The sequence below is a fragment of the Phoxinus phoxinus genome (assembly GCF_949152265.1).
Source record: "Phoxinus phoxinus genome assembly, chromosome: 19".
In the NCBI taxonomy this organism is placed as follows: domain Eukaryota; kingdom Metazoa; phylum Chordata; class Actinopteri; order Cypriniformes; family Leuciscidae; genus Phoxinus; species Phoxinus phoxinus.
The window spans coordinates 32,921,004-32,943,503 of NC_136894.1; the positions used below are offsets into that span (position 1 = coordinate 32,921,004).

The window sequence follows — 22,500 nt, forward strand, 5'->3', positions numbered from 1 at the left end:
GACGGAGCGAGTGTGTGTCAGCGGCTCACGTTGTGCTGGGACAGACGGAGCGAGTGTGTGTCAGCGACTCACGTTGTGCTGGGACAGACGGAGCGAGTGTGTGTGAGTGACTCACGTTGTGCTGGGACAGACGGAGCGAGTGTGTGTCAGCGACTCATGTTGTGCTGGGACAGACGGAGCGAGTGTGTGTGAGTGACTCACGTTGTGCTGGGACAGACGGAGCGAGTGTGTGTCAGCGACTCACGTTGTGCTGGGACAGACGGAGCGAGTGTGTGTGAGTGACTCACGTTGTGCTGGGACAGACAGAGCGAGTGTGTGTCAGCGACTCACGTTGTGCTGGGACAGACAGAGCGAGTGTGTGTCAGCGGCTCACGTTGTGCTGGGACAGACAGGGCGAGTGTGTGTCAGCGGCTCACGTTGTGCTGGGACAGACGGAGCGAGTGTGTGTCAGCGGCTCACGTTGTGCTGGGACAGACGGAGCGAGTGTGTGTCAGCGGCTCACGTTGTGCTGGGACAGACGGAGCGAGTGTGTGTCAGCGGCTCACGTTGTGCTGGGACAGACAGGGCGAGTGTGTGTCAGCGGCTCACGTTGTGCTGGGACAGACGGAGCGAGTGTGTGTGTCAGCGGCTCACGTTGTGCTGGGACAGACGGAGCGAGTGTGTGTCAGCGACTTACGTTGTGCTGGGACAGACGGAGCGAGTGTGTGTCAGCGACTCACGTTGTGCTGGGACAGACAGGGCGAGTGTGTGTCAGCGGCTCACGTTGTGCTAGGACAGACGGAGCGAGTGTGTGTCAGCGGCTCATGTTGTGCTGGGACAGACGAAGCGAGTGTGTGTTAGCGACTCACGTTGTGCTGGGACAGACAGGGCGAGTGTGTGTCAGCGGCTCACGTTGTGCTGGGACAGACGGAGCGAGTGTGTGTCAGCGGCTCATGTTGTGCTGGGACAGACGAAGCGAGTGTGTGTTAGCGACTCACGTTGTGCTGGGACAGACAGGGCGAGTGTGTGTCAGCGGCTCACGTTGTGCTGGGACAGACGGAGCGAGTGTGTGTGAGTGACTCACGTTGTGCTGGGACAGACGGAGCGAGTGTGTGTGAGTGACTCACGTTGTGCTGGGACAGACGGAGCGAGTGTGTGTGAGTGACTCACGTTGTGCTGGGACAGACGGAGCGAGTGTGTGTGAGTGACTCATGTTGTGCTGGGACAGACGGAGCGAGTGTGTGTCAGCGACTCACGTTGTGCTGGGACAGACGGAGCGAGTGTGTGTTAGCGACTCACGTTGTGCTGGGACAGACGGAGCGAGTGTGTGTCAGCGGCTCACGTTGTGCTGGGACAGACGGAGCGAGTGTGTGTGAGTGACTCACGTTGTGCTGGGACAGACGGAGCGAGTGTGTGTGAGTGACTCACGTTGTGCTGGGACAGACGGAGCGAGTGTGTGTGAGTGACTCACGTTGTGCTGGGACAGACGGGGCGAGTGTGTGTCAGCGACTCACGTTGTGCTGGGACAGACGGAGCGAGTGTGTGTCAGCGACTCACGTTGTGCTGGGACAGACAGGGCGAGTGTGTGTCAGCGGCTCACGTTGTGCTGGGACAGACGGAGCGAGTGTGTGTGAGTGACTCACGTTGTGCTGGGACAGACGGAGCGAGTGTGTGTCAGCGACTCACGTTGTGCTGGGACAGACGGAGCGAGTGTGTGTCAGCGGCTCACGTTGTGCTGGGACAGACGGAGCGAGTGTGTGTGAGTGACTCACGTTGTGCTGGGACAGACGGAGCGAGTGTGTGTCAGCGGCTCACGTTGTGCTGGGACAGACAGAGCGAGTGTGTGTCAGCGACTTACGTTGTGCTGGGAGAGACCGGCGAGTGTGTGTGAGTGACTCACGTTGTGCTGGGACAGACGGAGCGAGTGTGTGTGAGTGACTCACGTTGTGCTGGGACAGACGGAGCGAGTGTGTGTCAGCGACTCACGTTGTGCTGGGACAGACGGAGCGAGTGTGTGTGAGTGACTCACGTTGTGCTGGGACAGACAAAGCGAGTGTGTGTCAGCGACTCACGTTGTGCTGGGACAGACGGAGCGAGTGTGTGTGAGTGACTCACGTTGTGCTGGGACAGACGGAGCGAGTGTGTGTCAGCGGCTCACGTTGTGCTGGGACAGACAGAGCGAGTGTGTGTCAGCGACTCACGTTGTGCTGGGACAGACGGAGCGAGTGTGTGTCAGCGGCTCATGTTGTGCTGGGACAGACGGAGCGAGTGTGTGTCAGCGACTCACGTTGTGCTGGGACAGACGGAGCGAGTGTGTGTCAGCGGCTCATGTTGTGCTGGGACAGACGGAGCGAGTGTGTGTGAGTGACTCACGTTGTGCTGGGACAGACAGAGCGAGTGTGTGTCAGCGACTCACGTTGTGCTGGGACAGACGGAGCGAGTGTGTGTCAGCGGCTCACGTTGTGCTGGGACAGACAGAGCGAGTGTGTGTCAGCAACTCACGTTGTGCTGGGACAGACGGAGCGAGTGTGTGTCAGCGGCTCATGTTGTGCTGGGACAGACGGAGCGAGTGTGTGTCAGCGACTCACGTTGTGCTGGGACAGACGGAGCGAGTGTGTGTCAGCGGCTCATGTTGTGCTGGGACAGACGGAGCGAGTGTGTGTGAGTGACTCACGTTGTGCTGGGACAGACGGAGCGAGTGTGTGTCAGCGGCTCACGTTGTGCTGGGACAGACAGAGCGAGTGTGTGTCAGCGACTCACGTTGTGCTGGGACAGACGGAGCGAGTGTGTGTCAGCGACTCACATTGTGCTGGGACAGACGGAGCGAGTGTGTGTGAGTGACTCACGTTGTGCTGGGACAGACGGAGCGAGTGTGTGTCAGCGGCTCACGTTGTGCTGGGACAGACGGAGCGAGTGTGTGTCAGCGACTCACGTTGTGCTGGGACAGATGGAGCGAGTGTGTGTCAGCGACTCACGTTGTGCTGGGACAGATGGAGCGAGTGTGTGTCAGCGACTCACGTTGTGCTGGGACAGACAGGGCGAGTGTGTGTCAGCGGCTCACGTTGTGCTGGGAGAGACCGGCGAGTGTGTGTCAGCGGCTCACGTTGTGCTGGGACAGACGGAGCGAGTGTGTGTCAGCGACTCACGTTGTGCTGGGAGAGACCGGCGAGTGTGTGTCAGCGGCTCACGTTGTGCTGGGACAGACGGAGCGAGTGTGTGTCAGCGGCTCATGTTGTGCTGGGACAGACAGGGCGAGTGTGTGTCAGCGGCTCACGTTGTGCTGGGACAGACGGAGCGAGTGTGTGTCAGCGACTCACGTTGTGCTGGGACAGACGGAGCGAGTGTGTGTCAGCGGCTCACGTTGTGCTGGGAGAGACCGGCGAGTGTGTGTCAGCGGCTCACGTTGTGCTGGGACAGACGGAGCGAGTGTGTGTCAGCGGCTCATGTTGTGCTGGGACAGACAGGGCGAGTGTGTGTCAGCGGCTCACGTTGTGCTGGGACAGACGGAGCGAGTGTGTGTCAGCGACTCACGTTGTGCTGGGACAGACGGAGCGAGTGTGTGTCAGCGGCTCATGTTGTGCTGGGACAGACAGGGCGAGTGTGTGTCAGCGGCTCACGCTGTGCTGGGACAGACGGAGCGAGTGTGTGTCAGCGGCTCACGTTGTGCTGGGACAGACGGAGCGAGTGTGTGTCAGCGACTCACGTTGTGCTGGGACAGACGGAGCGAGTGTGTGTCAGCGACTCACGTTGTGCTGGGACAGACGGAGCGAGTGTGTGTGAGTGACTCACGTTGTGCTGGGACAGACAGGGCGAGTGTGTGTCAGCGGCTCACGTTGTGCTGGGACAGACGGAGCGAGTGTGTGTGAGTGACTCACGTTGTGCTGGGACAGACGGAGCGAGTGTGTGTGAGTGACTCACGTTGTGCTGGGACAGACGGAGCGAGTGCGTGTCAGCGACTCACGTTGTGCTGGGACAGACGTAGCGAGTGTGTGTCAGCGGCTCACGTTGTGCTGGGACAGACGGAGCGAGTGTGTGTCAGCGGCTCACGTTGTGCTGGGACAGACAGAGCGAGTGTGTGTCAGCGGCTCACGTTGTGCTGGGACAGACGGAGCGAGTGTGTGTCAGCGACTCACGTTGTGCTGGGACAGGCGGAGCGAGTGTGTGTCAGCGACTCACGTTGTGCTGGGACAGACGTAGCGAGTGTGTGTGAGTGACTCACGTTGTGCTGGGACAGACGGAGCGAGTGTGTGTGAGTGACTCACGTTGTGCTGGGACAGACAGGGCGAGTGTGTGTCAGCGGCTCACGTTGTGCTGGGACAGACGGAGCGAGTGTGTGTGAGTGACTCACGTTGTGCTGGGACAGACGGAGCGAGTGTGTGTGAGTGACTCACGTTGTGCTGGGACAGACGGAGCGAGTGTGTGTCAGCGACTCACGTTGTGCTGGGACAGACGGAGAGAGTGTGTGTGAGTGACTCACGTTGTGCTGGGACAGACGGAGCGAGTGTGTGTGAGTGACTCACGTTGTGCTGGGACAGACAGGGCGAGTGTGTGTCAGCGGCTCACGTTGTGCTGGGACAGATGGAGCGAGTGTGTGTGAGTGACTCACGTTGTGCTGGGACAGACGGAGCGAGTGTGTGTGAGTGACTCACGTTGTGCTGGGACAGACGGAGCGAGTGTGTGTCAGCGGCTCACGTTGTGCTGGGACAGACGTAGCGAGTGTGTGTCAGCGGCTCACGTTGTGCTGGGACAGACAGAGCGAGTGTGTGTCAGCGGCTCACGTTGTGCTGGGACAGACGGAGAGAGTGTGTGTCAGCGACTCACGTTGTGCTGGGACAGACGGAGCGAGTGTGTGTGAGTGACTCACGTTGTGCTGGGACAGACAGAGCGAGTGTGTGTCAGCGACTCACGTTGTGCTGGGACAGACGGAGAGAGTGTGTGTCAGCGACTCACGTTGTGCTGGGACAGACGGAGCGAGTGTGTGTGAGTGACTCACGTTGTGCTGGGACAGACGTAGCGAGTGTGTGTCAGCGGCTCACGTTGTGCTGGGACAGACAGAGCGAGTGTGTGTCAGCGACTCACGTTGTGCTGGGACAGACAGAGCGAGTGTGTGTCAGCGACTCACGTTGTGCTGGGACAGACGGAGCGAGTGTGTGTCAGCGGCTCACGTTGTGCTGGGACAGACAGAGCGAGTGTGTGTCAGCGACTCACGTTGTGCTGGGACAGACGGAGCGAGTGTGTGTCAGCGACTCACGTTGTGCTGGGACAGACAGAGCGAGTGTGTGTGAGTGACTCACGCTGTGCTGGGACAGACGGAGCGAGTGTGTGTCAGCGGCTCACGTTGTGCTGGGACAGACGGAGCGAGTGTGTGTCAGCGACTCACGTTGTGCTGGGACAGACGGAGCGAGTGTGTGTCAGCGACTCACGTTGTGCTGGGACAGACGGAGCGAGTGTGTGTCAGCGACTCACGTTGTGCTGGGACAGATGGAGCGAGTGTGTGTCAGCGGCTCACGTTGTGCTGGGACAGACGGAGCGAGTGTGTGTCAGCGACTCACGTTGTGCTGGGACAGACGGAGAGAGTGTGTGTCAGCGACTCACGTTGTGCTGGGACAGACGGAGCGAGTGTGTGTGAGTGACTCACGTTGTGCTGGGACAGACAGAGCGAGTGTGTGTCAGCGACTCACGTTGTGCTGGGACAGACGGAGCGAGTGTGTGTCAGCGACTCACGTTGTGCTGGGACAGATGGAGCGAGTGTGTGTCAGCGGCTCACGTTGTGCTGGGACAGACGGAGCGAGTGTGTGTCAGCGACTCACGTTGTACTGGAACAGACGGAGCGAGTGTGTGTCAGCGGCTCACGTTGTGCTGGGACAGACAGAGCGAGTGTGTGTCAGCGACTCACGTTGTGCTGGGACAGACGGAGCGAGTGTCTGTCAGCGACTCACGTTGTGCTGGGACAGACGGAGCGAGTGTGTGTCAGCGGCTCACGTTGTGCTGGGACAGACGGAGCGAGTGTGTGTCAGCGACTCACGTTGTGCTGGGACAGACAGAGCGAGTGTGTGTCAGCGACTCACGTTGTGCTGGGACAGACGGAGCGAGTGTGTGTCAGCGGCTCACGTTGTGCTGGGACAGACGGAGCGAGTGTGTGTCAGCGACTCACGTTGTGCTGGGACAGACGGAGCGAGTGTGTGTCAGCGGCTCACGTTGTGCTGGGACAGACGGAGCGAGTGTGTGTCAGCGGCTCACGTTGTGCTGGGACAGACGGAGCGAGTGTGTGTCAGCGACTCACGTTGTGCTGGGACAGACAGAGCGAGTGTGTGTCAGCGACTCACGTTGTGCTGGGACAGACGGAGCGAGTGTGTGTCAGCGGCTCACGTTGTGCTGGGACAGACGGAGCGAGTGTGTGTCAGCGGCTCACGTTGTGCTGGGACAGACAGAGCGAGTGTGTGTCAGCGACTCACGTTGTGCTGGGACAGACGGAGCGAGTGTGTGTCAGCGGCTCACGTTGTGCTGGGACAGACGGAGCGAGTGTGTGTCAGCGGCTCACGTTGTGCTGGGACAGACGGAGCGAGTGTGTGTCAGCGACTCACGTTGTGCTGGGACTCGGGCAGCAGGGGCCGCTTGACCTGCAGAACTCCCGTGTTGATCAGGCCCTTCCGGGTCATGAAGTCCAGAACTCGCTCCAGTTCCTGCACACAGCGGATCCGCACCAGACCTCGCACAATCACATGAGGAGCGCATCTCTGCAGGGTCAGAACCTCCTGCAACACACACACACAACAGAACATCAACACAACAGAACAGAACATCAACACACACACACACACGCGCACACACACAAAACAGAACTCCTGCAACACACACACAACAGAACATCAACACACACACACACACACACACACACACACACGCACACACACAAAACAGAACCTCCTGCAACTCACACACAACAGATCAACACACACACACACAAAACAGAACTCCTGCAACATACATACAACAGAACATCAACACACACACACACACAAAACAGAACCTCCTACAACTCACACACAACAGAACATCAACACACACACAAAACAGAACTCCTGCAACACACACACACGCACACACAAAACAGAACTCCTGCAACACACACACAACAGAACATCAACACACACACACAAAACATAATTCCTGCAACACACACACAACAGAACACCAACACACACACACACAAAACAGAACCTCCTGCAACTCACACACATCAGAAAATCAACACACACACACACACACACACAAAACAGAACTCCTGCAACACACACACAACAGAACATCAACACACACACACACACGCACACACAACAGAACGTCCTGCAACTCACACAACAGAACATCAACACACACACACAAAACAGAACCTCCTGCAACACACACGCACACACAACAGAACCTCCTGCAACTCACACAACACAGAACATCAACACACACACACAAAACAGAACCTCCTGCAACACACACACACACACAACAGAACCTCCTGCAATTCACACAACACAGAGCATCAACACACACACACACACAACAGAACCTCCTGCAACTCACACAACACAGAACATCAACACACACACACAAACACACAAAACAGAACTCCTGCAACACACAAACAACAGAACATCAACACACACACACACGCACACACAACAGAACCTCCTGCAACTCACACAACAGAACATCAACACACACACAAAACAGAACCTCCTGCAACACACACACACACAAAACAGAACCTCCTGCAACACACACACACACAACAGAACCTCCTGCAACTCACACAACACAGAATATCAACACACACACACACACACAAAACATAACCTCCTGCAACTCACACACACACACACACAAAACAGAACCTCCTGCAACACACACACACAACAGAACCTCCTGCAACTCACACAACACAGAACATCAACACACACACACACACACACACAAAACAGAACCTCCTGCAACACACACACACAACAGAACCTCCTGCAACTCACACAACACAGAATATCAACACACACACACACACACACAAAACATAACCTCCTGCAACTCACACACACACACACACACAACAGAACCTCCTTCAACTCACACAACACAGAACATCAACACACACACACACACACAAAACAGAACCTCCTGCAACACACACACAAAACAGAACCTCCTGCAACTCACACAACACAGAACCTCAACTCACACAACAGAACCTCAACACGCACACAACAGAACATCAACACACACAACAGAACCTCCTGCAACACACACACACAACAGAACCTCAACACACACACAACAGAACATCAACACGCACACAACAGAACATCAACACACACACACAACAGAACCTCCTGCAACACACACACAACAGAACATCAACACACACACAACAGAACCTCAACTCACACAACAGAACCTCAACACACACACAACAGAACCTCAAATCACACAAAAGAACCTCAACACAAACATCAGAACCTCAACACACACACACACACACAACAGAACCTCCTGAAACAGCAAACACAACCTCAACATACACACAACAGAACCTCAACACACACACAACAGAACCTCAAATCACACAACAGAACCTCAACATACACACAACAGAACATCAACAAACACAACAGAACCTCAACAAACACAACAGAACATCAACAAACACAACAGAACCTCAACAAACACAACAGAACCTCAACATACACACAACAGAACATCAACAAACACAACAGAACCTCAACACACACAACAGAACCTCAACACACACACAATAGAACATCAACACACACACAACAGAACATCAACACACACACAACAGAACATCAACACACACAACAGAACCTCCTGCAACACACACACAACAGAACATCAACACACACAACAGAACCTCCTGCAACTCACACAACACATAACCTCAACACACACACAACAGAACCTCCTGCAACTCACACAACACAGAACATCAACACACACACACAAACACACAAAACAGAACTCCTGCAACACACAAACAACAGAACATCAACACACACACACACGCACACACAACAGAACCTCCTGCAACTCACACAACAGAACATCAACACACACACAAAACAGAACCTCCTGCAACACACACACACAAAACAGAACCTCCTGCAACACACACACACACAACAGAACCTCCTGCAACTCACACAACACAGAATATCAACACACACACACACACAAAACATAACCTCCTGCAACTCACACACACACACACACACAACAGAACCTCCTTCAACTCACACAACACAGAACATCAACACACACACACACACACAAAACAGAACCTCCTGCAACACACACACACAACAGAACCTCCTGCAACTCACACAACACAGAACAACAACACACACACACACACACACACACACACATAAAACAGAACCTCCTGCAACTCACACAACACAGAACATCAACACACACACACACACACAAAACAGAACCTCCTGCAACTCACACAACACAGAACCTCAACTCACACAACAGAACCTCAACACACACACAACAGAACATCAACACGCACACAACAGAACATCAACACACACAACAGAACCTCCTGCAACACACACACACAACAGAACCTCAACACACACACAACAGAACATCAACACGCACACAACAGAACATCAACACACACACACAACAGAACCTCCTGCAACACACACACAACAGAACATCAACACACACACAACAGAACCTCAACTCACACAACAGAACCTCAACACACACACACAACAGAACCTCAAATCACACAAAAGAACCTCAACACACACATCAGAACCTCAACACACACACACACACACACACACACACACAACAGAACCTCCTGAAACAGCAAACACAACCTCAACATACACACAACAGAACCTCAACACACACACAACAGAACCTCAAATAAGACAACAGAACCTCAACATACACACAACAGAACATCAACAAACACAACAGAACCTCAACAAACACAACAGAACATCAACAAACACAACAGAACCTCAACAAACACAACAGAACCTCAACATACACACAACAGAACATCAACAAACACAACAGAACCTCAACACACACAACAGAACCTCAACACACACACAATAGAACATCAACACACACACAACAGAACATCAACACACACACAACAGAACATCAACACACACACAACAGAACATCAACACACACACAACAGAACATCAACACACACAACAGAACCTCCTGCAACACACACACAACAGAACATCAACACACACAACAGAACCTCCTGCAACACACACACAACAGAACATCAACACACACAACAGAACCTCCTGCAACTCACACAACACATAACCTCAACACACACACATAAGAACCTCAACACACACACAACAGAACATCAACACGCACAACAGAACCTCAACAAACACAACAGAACCTCCTGCAACACACACACAACAGAACATCAACACACACAACAGAACCTCCTGCAACTCACACAACACAGAACCTCAACACACACACAACAGAACCTCAACACACACACAACAGAACATCAACACGCACAACAGAACCTCAACAAACACACAACAGAACATCAACACGCACAACAGAACCTCAACAAACACAACAGAACCTCAACAAACACAACAGAACCTCCTGCAACACACACACAACAGAACATCAACACGCACAACAGAACCTCAACACACACAACAGAACCTCCTGCAACTCACACAACACAGAACCTCCTGCAACTCACACAACACAGAACCTCAACACACACACAACAGAACCTCAACACACACACACAACAGAACATCAACACACACAACAGAACCTCAACACACACACAACAGAACATCAACAGGCACAACAGAACATCAACACACACAACAGAACCTCAACACACACACACACAACAGAACATCAACAAGCACAACAGAACCTCAACACACACATCAGAACATCAACAAACACACACACACACACACACGCACACACACACAACAGAACCTCCTAAAACAGCAAACACAACCTCAAGACACACATCAGAACCTCAAAAAACACAACAGAACCTCAACACAAACATCAGAACCTCAACACACACACACAACAGAACCTCCTGAAACAGCAAACACAACCTCAACACACACATCAGAACCTCAACAAAACACACACAAAAAAACATCAACACACAACAGATCCTCAACAAACACAACAGAACCTCAACACACACACACACACAAAAGAACATCAACACACAACAGAACCTCAACAAACACAACAGAACCTCAACACACACGACAGAACCTCAACACACACACACAAAAGAACATCAACACACAACAGAACCTCAACAAACACAACAGAACCTCAACACACACACACAAAAGAACATCAACACACAACAGAACCTCAACAAACACAACAGAACCTCAACACACACACACACACAGACTAGCCAACGCATGAGCGCTGATGTTCGTACCTTGCAGTCGCGGTTCCAGGCCGCCAGCACCAGGTTCCTCAGCGCCAGATACATGGTGGGATCCCTGGAGAATTCTGGGAACTCGTACAACTCGTCCAGCTCCATCATGTCGGGTCTCACACACAAGGCCTTCCCACACTCGTTCGGCTGATAGAAGGGCTGGAAATACGGCGAGAGTCCGGGAACTACACACACACACACACACATTATCTCATATATATTTCTCAAGAGACAGAAATAAATACACTTTCACTTTTTACGTTTTTATGAGTAAAATATTCTATAAATCAGGCAAATGAAATATGAACAAACCGTGAGAATACAGATTTGAATGAAACTGTAAAGTTGGTGAGTGTGAAGCTGCTGAGGTGATTTCTGACTCGAACTCACCGCCTTTACAGAGATGATTGAGTGCAATAAATAAACACTTAAATGTGTGTTTTAAATATTTTCTCTCCACTAGTCTGGAAGGAGACACTGGTTTTCCTGCAGTCATGAAACCTGCATCTGATAATATGCTGACGACGAGTCTTTCCGAGAGCTGACCATGAAAACACGTGGTTGTGTTGATGAGCGATCGGACTCACGGTGAGGCGGCGCTGCCCGGCGTTGCTCTTGGCGCTGGTTCCCCGGGCCGGCAGACGGGCTCATGCCCACACAGTCCGGGTAATACGCGCTGAGGAACGGGCTAGCGGGACTGTCCTTAAACAGCGGCGGCAGGATGAGCATCGAGAGCCACCAGCTGTCCGTCACACCGGCCACACGCTGATCAACGACAGCATCATCATCATCATCAACATCATCATCAACATCATCTTCATCATCATCAACATCATCAGCATCATCATCAATCATCATCTTCATCATCATCAACATCATCATCAACATCATCATCAACATCATCAACATCATCAACATCATCATCAATATCATCTTCATCATCATCAACATCATCAGCATCATCATCAATCATCATCTTCATCATCATCATCATCATCATCAACATCATCTTCATCATCTTCATCATCATCATCATCATCATCAACATCATCATCTTCATCATCATCATCATCAACATCATCTTCATCATCATCAACATCATCATCAACATCATCATCTTCATCATCTTCATCATCATCATCTTCATCATCAACATCATCTTCATCATCATCATCATCATCATCAACATCATCTTCATCATCAACATCATCATCATCATCATCATGTGGTGTTAATCAGTCGGATACTGTTGGGTCTGTGAACTTCATGGTCATATTAACATATTTCTGTCAGATTGTCGTACAGTGATTGGTCACTGAATGGCCAGTAAATCACTGATCAACACATCAAGAGATGAAAGGATCTTTACCACATCCTCCGGCTGAGAACACGCATCACTTCCTTCGCTCTGCAAAACAAAAGCACAGAGACGTGAGGATCAGCACACACTCCAGAACCAGCACACACTCCAGCACCAGCACACACTCCAGAACCAGCACACACTCCAGCACCAGCACACACTCCAGAACCAGCACACACTCCAGAACCGGCACACACTCCAGCACCAGCACACACTCCAGCACCAGCACACACTCCAACACCAGCACACACTCCAGCACCAGCACACACTCCAGCACCAGCACACACTCCAGAACCGGCACACACTCCAGCACCAGCACACACTCCAGAACCGGCACACACTCCAGCACCAGCACACACTCCAGCACCAGCACACACTCCAGAACCGGCACACACTCCAGCACCAGCACACACTCCAGAACCAGCACACACTCCAGCACCAGCACACACTCCAGCACCAGCACACACTCCAGCACCGGCACACACTCCAGCACCAGCACACACTCCAGAACCGGCACACACTCCAGCACCAGCACACACTCCAGCACCAGCACACACTCCAGCACCGGCACACACTCCAGAACCAGCACACACTCCAGAACCAGCACACACTCCAGCACCAGCACACACTCCAGCACCAGCACACACTCCAGCACCAGCACACACTCCAGCACCAGCACACACTCCAGCACCAGCACACACTCCAGCACCGGCACACACTCCAGAACCGGCACACACTCCAGAACCGGCACACACTCCAGCACCAGCACACACTCCAGCACCAGCACACACTCCAGCACCAGCACACACTCCAGAACCGGCACACACTCCAGAACCGGCACACACTCCAGAACCGGCACACACTCCAGAACCGGCACACACTCCAGAACCGGCACACACTCCAGCACCGGCACACACTCCAGCACCAGCACACACTCCAGAACCGGCACACACTCCAGCACCGGCACACACTCCAGCACCGGCACACACTCCAGAACCAGCACACACTCCAGCACCAGCACACACTCCAACACCAGCACACACTCCAGCACCAGCACACACTCCAGCACCAGCACACACTCCAGCACCAGCACACACTCCAGCACCAGCACACACTCCAGCACCAGCACACACTCCAGCACCAGCACACACTCCAACACCAGCACACACTCCAGCACCAGCACACACTCCAGCACCAGCACACACTCCAGCACCAGCACACACTCCAGAACCGGCACACACTCCAGCACCAGCACACACTCCAGCACCAGCACCAGCACACACTCCAGCACACACTCCAGCACCAGCACACACTCCAGCACCAGCACACACTCCAGCACCAGCACACACTCCAGAACCGGCACACACTCCAGCACCAGCACACACTCCAGAACCAGCACACACTCCAGCACCAGCACACACTCCAGCACCAGCACACACTCCAGCACCAGCACACACACTCCAGCACCAGCACACACTCCAGCACCAGCACACACTCCAGCACCAGCACACACTCAAGCACCAGCACACACTCCAGAACCAGCACACACTCCAGCACCAGCACACACTCCAGCACCAGCACACACTCCAGCACCAGCACACACACTCCAGCACCAGCACACACTCCAGCACCAGCACACACTCCAGCACCAGCACACACTCAAGCACCAGCACACACTCAAGCACCAGCACACACTCCAGAACCAGCACACACTCCAGCACCAGCACACACTCCAGCACCAGCACACACTCCAGCACCAGCACACACACTCCAGCACCGGCACACACTCCAGCACCAGCACACACTCCAGCACCAGCACACACTCCAGCACCAGCACACACTCCAGCACCAGCACACACTCAAGCACCAGCACACACTCCAGAACCAGCACACACTCCAGCACCAGCACACACTCCAGCACCAGCACACACTCCAGCACCAGCACACACACTCCAGCACCAGCACACACTCCAGCACCAGCACACACTCCAGAACCAGCACACACTCCAGAACCAGCACACACTCCAGAACCAGCACACACTCCAGCACCAGCACACACTCCAGCACCAGCACACACTCCAGCACCAGCACACACTCCAGCACCAGCACACACTCCAGAACCAGCACACACTCCAGCACCAGCACACACTCCAGCACCAGCACACACTCCAGCACCAGCACCAGCACACACTCCAGCACACACTCCAGCACCAGCACACACTCCAGCACCAGCACACACTCCAGCACCAGCACACACTCCAGCACCAGCACACACTCCAGCACCAGCACACACTCCAGCACCGGCACACACTCCAGAACCGGCAAACACTCCAGCACCGGCACACACTCCAGCACCGGCACACACTCCAGCACCGGCACACACTCCAGCACCGGCACACACTCCAGCACCGGCACACACTCCAGAACCAGCACACACTCCAGCACCGGCACACACTCCAGCACCGGCACACACTCCAGCACCGGCACACACTCCAGCACCGGCACACACTCCAGCACCAGCACACACTCCAGCACCAGCACACACTCCAGCACCAGCACACACTCCAGCACCAGCACACACTCCAGAACCAGCACACACTCCAGCACCAGCACACACTCCAGCACCAGCACACACTCCAGCACCAGCACACACTCCAGCACCAGCACACACTCCAGCACCAGCACACACTCCAGCACCAGCACACACTCCAGCACCAGCACACACTCCAGCACCAGCACACACTCCAGCACCGGCACACACTCCAGCACCGGCACACACTCCAGCACCGGCACACACTCCAGCACCAGCACACACTCCAGCACCAGCACACACTCCAGCACCAGCACACACTCCAGCACCAGCACACACTCCAGCACCAGCACACACTCAAGCACCAGCACACACTCCAGCACCAGCACACACTCCAGCACCAGCACACACTCCAGCACCAGCACACACACTCCAGCACCAGCACACACTCCAGCACCAGCACACACTCCAGCACACACTCCAGCACCAGCACACACACTCCAGCACCAGCACACACTCCAGCACCAGCACACACTCAAGCACCAGCACACACTCCAGAACCAGCACACACTCCAGCACCAGCACACACTCCAGCACCAGCACACACTCCAGCACCAGCACACACTCCAGCACCAGCACACACTCCAGCACCAGCACACACTCCAGCACCAGCACACACTCCAGCACCAGCACACACTCCAGAACCAGCACACACTCCAGCACCGGCACACACTCCAGAACCGGCACACACTCCAGCACCAGCACACACTCCAGCACCAGCACACACTCCAGCACCAGCACACACTCCAGCACCAGCACACACTCCAGCACCAGCACACACTCCAGCATCAGCACACACTCCAGCACCAGCACACACTCCAGAACCGGCACACACTCCAGCACCGGCACACACTCCAGCACCGGCACACACTCCAGAACCGGCACACACTCCAGCACCGGCACACACTCCAGCACCAGCACACACTCCAGCACCAGCACCAGCACCAGCACACACTCCAGCACCAGCACACACTCCAGCACCAGCACACACTCCAGCACCAGCACACACTCCAGCACCAGCACACACTCCAGAACCGGCACACACTCCAGAACCGGCACACACTCCAGCACCGGCACACACTCCAGCACCAGCACACACTCCAGCACCAGCACACACTCCAGCACCAGCACACACTCCAGCACCAGCACACACTCCAGCACCAGCACACACTCCAGCACCAGCACACACTCCAGCACCAGCACACACTCCAGCACCAGCACACACTCCAGCACCAGCACACACTCCAGCACCAGCACACACTCCAGAACCAGCACACACTCCAGCACCAGCACACACTCAAGCACCGGCACACACTCCAGCACCAGCACACACTCCAGAACCAGCACACACTCCAGCACCAGCACACACTCCAGCACCAGCACACACTCCAGAACCAGCACACACTCCAGAACCAGCACACACTCCAGCACCAGCACACACTCCAGAACCAGCACACACTCCAGCACCAGCACACACTCCAGCACCAGCACACACTCAAGTACCGGCACACACTCCAGCACCGGCACACACTCCAGAACCGGCACACACTCCAGCACCGGCACACACTCCAGAACCGGCACACACTCCAGCACCAGCACACACTCCAGCACCAGCACACACTCCAGAACCAGCACACACTCCAGCACCAGCACACACTCCAGCACCAGCACACACTCAAGCACCGGCACACACTCCAGAACCGGCACACACTCCAGCACCGGCACACACTCCAGAACCAGCACACACTCCAGAACCAGCACACACTCCAGCACCAGCACACACTCCAGCACCGGCACACACTCCAGCACCGGCACACACTCCAGCACCGGCACACACTCCAGCACCGGCACACACTCCAGCACCGGCACACACTCCAGAACCGGCACACACTCCAGCACCGGCACACACTCCAGAACCGGCACACACTCCAGAACCAGCACACACTCCAGCACCAGCACACACTCCAGCACCAGCACACACTCAAGCACCGGCACACACTCCAGAACCGGCACACACTCCAGCACCGGCACACACTCCAGCACCAGCACACACTCCAGCACCAGCACACACTCCAGCACCAGCACACACTCCAGCACCAGCACACACTCCAGCACCGGCACACACTCCAGCACCAGCACACACTCCAGCACCAGCACACACTCCAGAACCAGCACACACTCCAGAACCAGCACACACTCCAGCACACACTCCAGCACCAGCACACACTCCAGCACCAGCACACACTCCAGCACCAGCACACACTCCAGCACCAGCACACACTCCAGCACCAGCACACACTCCAGCACCAGCACACACTCCAGCACCAGCACACACTCCAGCACCAGCACACACTCCAGCACCAGCACACACTCCAGCACCAGCACACACTCCAGCACCAGCACACACTCCAGCACCAGCACACACTCCAGAACCAGCACACACTCCAGCACACACTCCAGCACCAGCACACACTCCAGCACCAGCACACACTCCAGAACCAGCACACACTCCAGCACACACTCCAGCACCAGCACACACTCCAGCACCAGCACACACTCCAGCACCAGCACACACTCCAGCACCAGCACACACTCCAGCACCAGCACACACTCCAGCACCAGCACACACTCCAGCACCAGCACACACTCCAGAACCGGCACACACTCCAGAACCAGCACACACTCCAGAACCAGCACACACTCGATGAGTGATCTGTGTTTTACCTTCACGCTGTTGATCTTCATCCCGCAGCGATACGATGATGCCAGAGAAGCCGTCAGAGCCGACTCTTTACTCAGCTGACGCCATCTGCCACAGTCTGCTTTACTGCACTGGACCTGACACACACACACACACACACACACACACGCGCACACACACACACACACACACACACACACACACACACACGATTATCAGTCTAGGTTGGAGCTGGTCTAGGTTACACAGACGCTGGTCTAGGTTACACAGACGCTGGTCTAGGTTACACAGACGCTGGTCTAGGTTACACAGACGCTGGTCTAGGTTACACAGACGCTGGTCTAGGTTACACAGAGCTGGTCTAGGTTACACAGACGCTGGTCTAGGTTACACAGACGCTGGTCTAGACGCTGGTCTAGGTTACACAGACGCTGGTCTAGGTTACACAGAGCTGGTCTAGGTTACACAGACGCTGGTCTAGGTTACACAGACGCTGGTCTAGGTTACACAGACGCTGGTCTAGGTTACACAGAGCTGGTCTAGGTTACACAGACGCTGGTCTAGGTTACACAGACGCTGGTCTAGGTTACACAGACGCTGGTCTAGGTCACACAGACGCTGGTCTAGGTTACACAGAGCTGGTCTAGGTCACACAGACGCTGGTCTAGGTCACACAGACGCTGGTCTAGGTTACACAGACGCTGGTCTAGGTTACACAGAGCTGGTCTAGGTCACACAGACGCTGGTCTAGGTCACACAGACGCTGGTCTAGGTCACACAGACGCTGGTCTAGGTCACACAGACGCTGGTCTAGGTCACACAGACGCTGGTCTAGGTTACACAGACGCTGGTCTAGGTTACACAGACGCTGGTCTAGGTTACACAGACGCTGGTCTAGGTTACACAGACGCTGGTCTAGGTTACACAGAGCTGGTCTAGGTTACACAGACGCTGGTCTAGGTTACACAGACGCTGGTCTAGGTTACACAGAGCTGGTCTAGGTTACACAGAGCTGGTCTAGGTTACACAGACGCTGGTCTAGGTTACACAGACGCTGGTCTAGGTTACACAGACGCTGGTCTAGGTTACACAGACGCTGGTCTAGGTTACACAGAGCTGGTCTAGTTTACACAGACGCTGGTCTAGGTTACACAGACGCTGGTCTAGTTTACACAGACGCTGGTCTAGGTCACACAGACGCTGGTCTAGGTCACACAGACGCTGGTCTAGGTCACACAGACGCTGGTCTAGGTTACACAGACGCTGGTCTAGGTTACACAGAGCTGGTCTAGGTCACACAGACGCTGGTCTAGGTCACACAGACGCTGGTCTAGGTCACACAGACGCTGGTCTAGATTACACAGACGCTGGTCTAGGTTACACAGACGCTGGTCTAGGTTACACAGACGCTGGTCTAGGTTACACAGACGCTGGTCTAGGTTACACAGAGCTGGTCTAGGTTACACAGACGCTGGTCTAGGTTACACAGACGCTGGTCTAGGTTACACAGAGCTGGTCTAGGTTACACAGAGCTGGTCTAGGTTACACAGACGCTGGTCTAGGTTACACAGACGCTGGTCTAGGTTACACAGACGCTGGTCTAGGTTACACAGACGCTGGTCTAGGTTACACAGACGCTGGTCTAGGTTACACAGAGCTGGTCTAGTTTACACAGACGCTGGTCTAGGTTACACAGACGCTGGTCTAGGTTACACAGACGCTGGTCTAGGTTACACAGACGCTGGTCTAGTTTACACAGAGCTGGTCTAGGTTACACAGAGCTGGTCTAGGTTACACAGACGCTGGTCTAGGTTACAAAGACGCTGGTCTAGTTTACACAGACGCTGGTCTAGGTTACACAGACGCTGGTCTAGTTTACACAGAGCTGGTCTAGGTTACACAGACGTTGGTCTAGTTTACACAGAGCTGGTCTAGGTTACACAGACGCTGGTCTAGGTTACACAGACGCTGGTCTAGTTTACACAGAGCCGGTCTAGGTTACACAGACGCTGGTCTAGGTTACACAGACGCTGGTCTAGGTTACACAGACGCTGGTCTAGGTTACACAGACGCTGGTCTAGGTTACACAGAGCTGGTCTAGGTTACACAGAGCTGGTCTAGGTTACACAGAGCTGGTCTAGGTTACACAGACGCTGGTCTAGTTTACACAGAGCTGGTCTAGGTTACACAGACGCTGGTCTAGGTTACACAGACGCTGGTCTAGTTTACACAGAGCCGGTCTAGGTTACACAGACGCTGGTCTAGGTTACACAGACGCTGGTCTAGATTACACAGACGCTGGTCTAGGTTACACAGACGCTGGTCTAGGTTACACAGAGCTGGTCTAGGTTACACAGAGCTGGTCTAGGTTACACAGAGCTGGTCTAGGTTACACAGAGCTGGTCTAGGTTACACAGAGCTGGTCTAGGTTACACAGAGCTGGTCTAGGTTACACAGACGCTGGTCTAGGTTACACAGACGCTGGTCTAGTTTACACAGAGCTGGTCTAGGTTACACAGACGCTGGTCTAGGTTACAAAGACCCTGGTCTAGTTTACACAGAGCTGGTCTAGTTTACACAGAGCTGGTCTAGATTACACAGTTACTCACCCAGTAGGGCAGCTGCTGGTCGGCCATGAAGGCTTTGAGGCTCGGTTCGCTCTTCCCATTGCTGGTCCAAACCCTCTTCCAGGCGGAGAACGTCTCGTATCCGTCTTTATGACTGCAGAAGAACAGAGGCGGATCAGGTGCGACTCGAGCAGCAGAGCCTCAACATTACCCATCATCAGCACTCACCTTCTGTAGTAATGATCAAAGCACTCGTTACAGAAGTGCTCGCCACACGACAGGTGATACCAGCGAGACGTGTATCCGTTCCTGGCACACCTGATGAAAGCAGACGTTAAACACACGGACCTCTCGTTACAGCAGCAGATGAGAACCGGATAATGACCATGATCTCCTGTAGATGCTTTACAGCTGAATCTGAGTTCTCTCACATCTGATGTTTCTCACTGGAGCTGCTCTGAACGATCTGTACTGTGTGAAGTTTCCTCAGTGTAATGCAGTCATGTTTACGGTCTCACACACACCTGTCAGACGCGCTGGCGAAACACACGGGGTACGTCGCGGGACATCCCGATTTCTCACACTTCCTGAACTTCTTCTCCGACTGATCGTCGTCTTCCCCGGTCTCTGCAGCTTTCCTTCTCGTCTGGAACACACACACACACACACACACACACAAGTGTTCACAGGTGTCCTGCAGGTGCTGCTGCGCTCCTCTGATGTCTCGAACCCTCACCTGTGCTGCAGGTGTGTTCCCTCGGCCCCGCCCACCAGAGTCAGCCCCGCCCACTCCTGCTGAGCGCTTCCTGCCGCGACTCCGCCCCGCTGAACACACACATCAACACATCAGTACTACACACACATCAGTACTACACACACATCAACACATCAGTACTACACACACATCAACACATCAGTACTACACACACATCAACACATCAGTACTACACACACATCAACACATCAGTACTACACACACATCAACACATCAGTACTACACACACATCAACACATCAGTACTACACACACATCAACACATCAGTACTACACACACATCAACACATCAGTACTACACACACATCAGTACTACACACACACACACACACACACACATCAACACATCAGTACTACACACACATCAACACTACACACACACACACACATCAACACATCAGTACTACACACACATCAACACTCACACGTCAACCCTCACACACGTCAACCCTCACACACGTCAACCCTCACACACGTCAACCCTCACACACGTCAACCCTCACACACGTCAACCCTCACACACGTCAACCCTCACACACGTCAACACTCACACACGTCAACACTCACACACGTCAACACTCACACACGTCAACACTCACACACGTCAACACTCACACACGTCAACCCTCACACACCCCTCACACACGTCAACACTCACACACGTCAACACTCACACACGTCAACACTCACACACGTCAACACTCACACACGTCAACACTCACACACGTCAACACTCACACACGTCAACACTCACACACCCCTCACACACGTCAACACTCACACACCCCTCACACACGTCAACACTCACACACGTCAACACTCGCACACGTCAACACTCGCACACGTCAACACTCGCACACGTCAACACTCGCACACGTCAACACTCGCACACGTCAACACTCGCACACGTCAACACTCGCACACGTCAACACTCGCACACGTCAACACTCGCACACGTCAACACTCGCACACGTCAACACTCGCACACGTCAACACTCGCACACGTCAACACTC

General features: G+C 54.2%; 1 protein-coding gene across 1 annotated transcript in view; it reads right to left on the reverse strand.

Annotated features, from left to right (window-relative positions):
- kdm1b (lysine demethylase 1B) overlaps window positions 1-22,500 on the reverse strand; it is a 46,682-nt gene that overhangs the window by 21,234 nt on the left and 2,948 nt on the right. The window contains exons 2-10 of the mRNA XM_079592006.1: window positions 21,449-21,537; window positions 21,237-21,358; window positions 20,941-21,030; window positions 20,755-20,866; window positions 18,169-18,282; window positions 12,864-12,902; window positions 12,082-12,259; window positions 11,495-11,679; window positions 6,564-6,734 (exon numbers count right to left, since the gene is read on the reverse strand). Coding sequence (XP_079448132.1) covers window positions 6,564-6,734; window positions 11,495-11,679; window positions 12,082-12,259; window positions 12,864-12,902; window positions 18,169-18,282; window positions 20,755-20,866; window positions 20,941-21,030; window positions 21,237-21,358; window positions 21,449-21,537 — 1,100 coding nt within the window. The remainder of the gene's footprint in view (window positions 1-6,563; window positions 6,735-11,494; window positions 11,680-12,081; window positions 12,260-12,863; window positions 12,903-18,168; window positions 18,283-20,754; window positions 20,867-20,940; window positions 21,031-21,236; window positions 21,359-21,448; window positions 21,538-22,500) is intronic.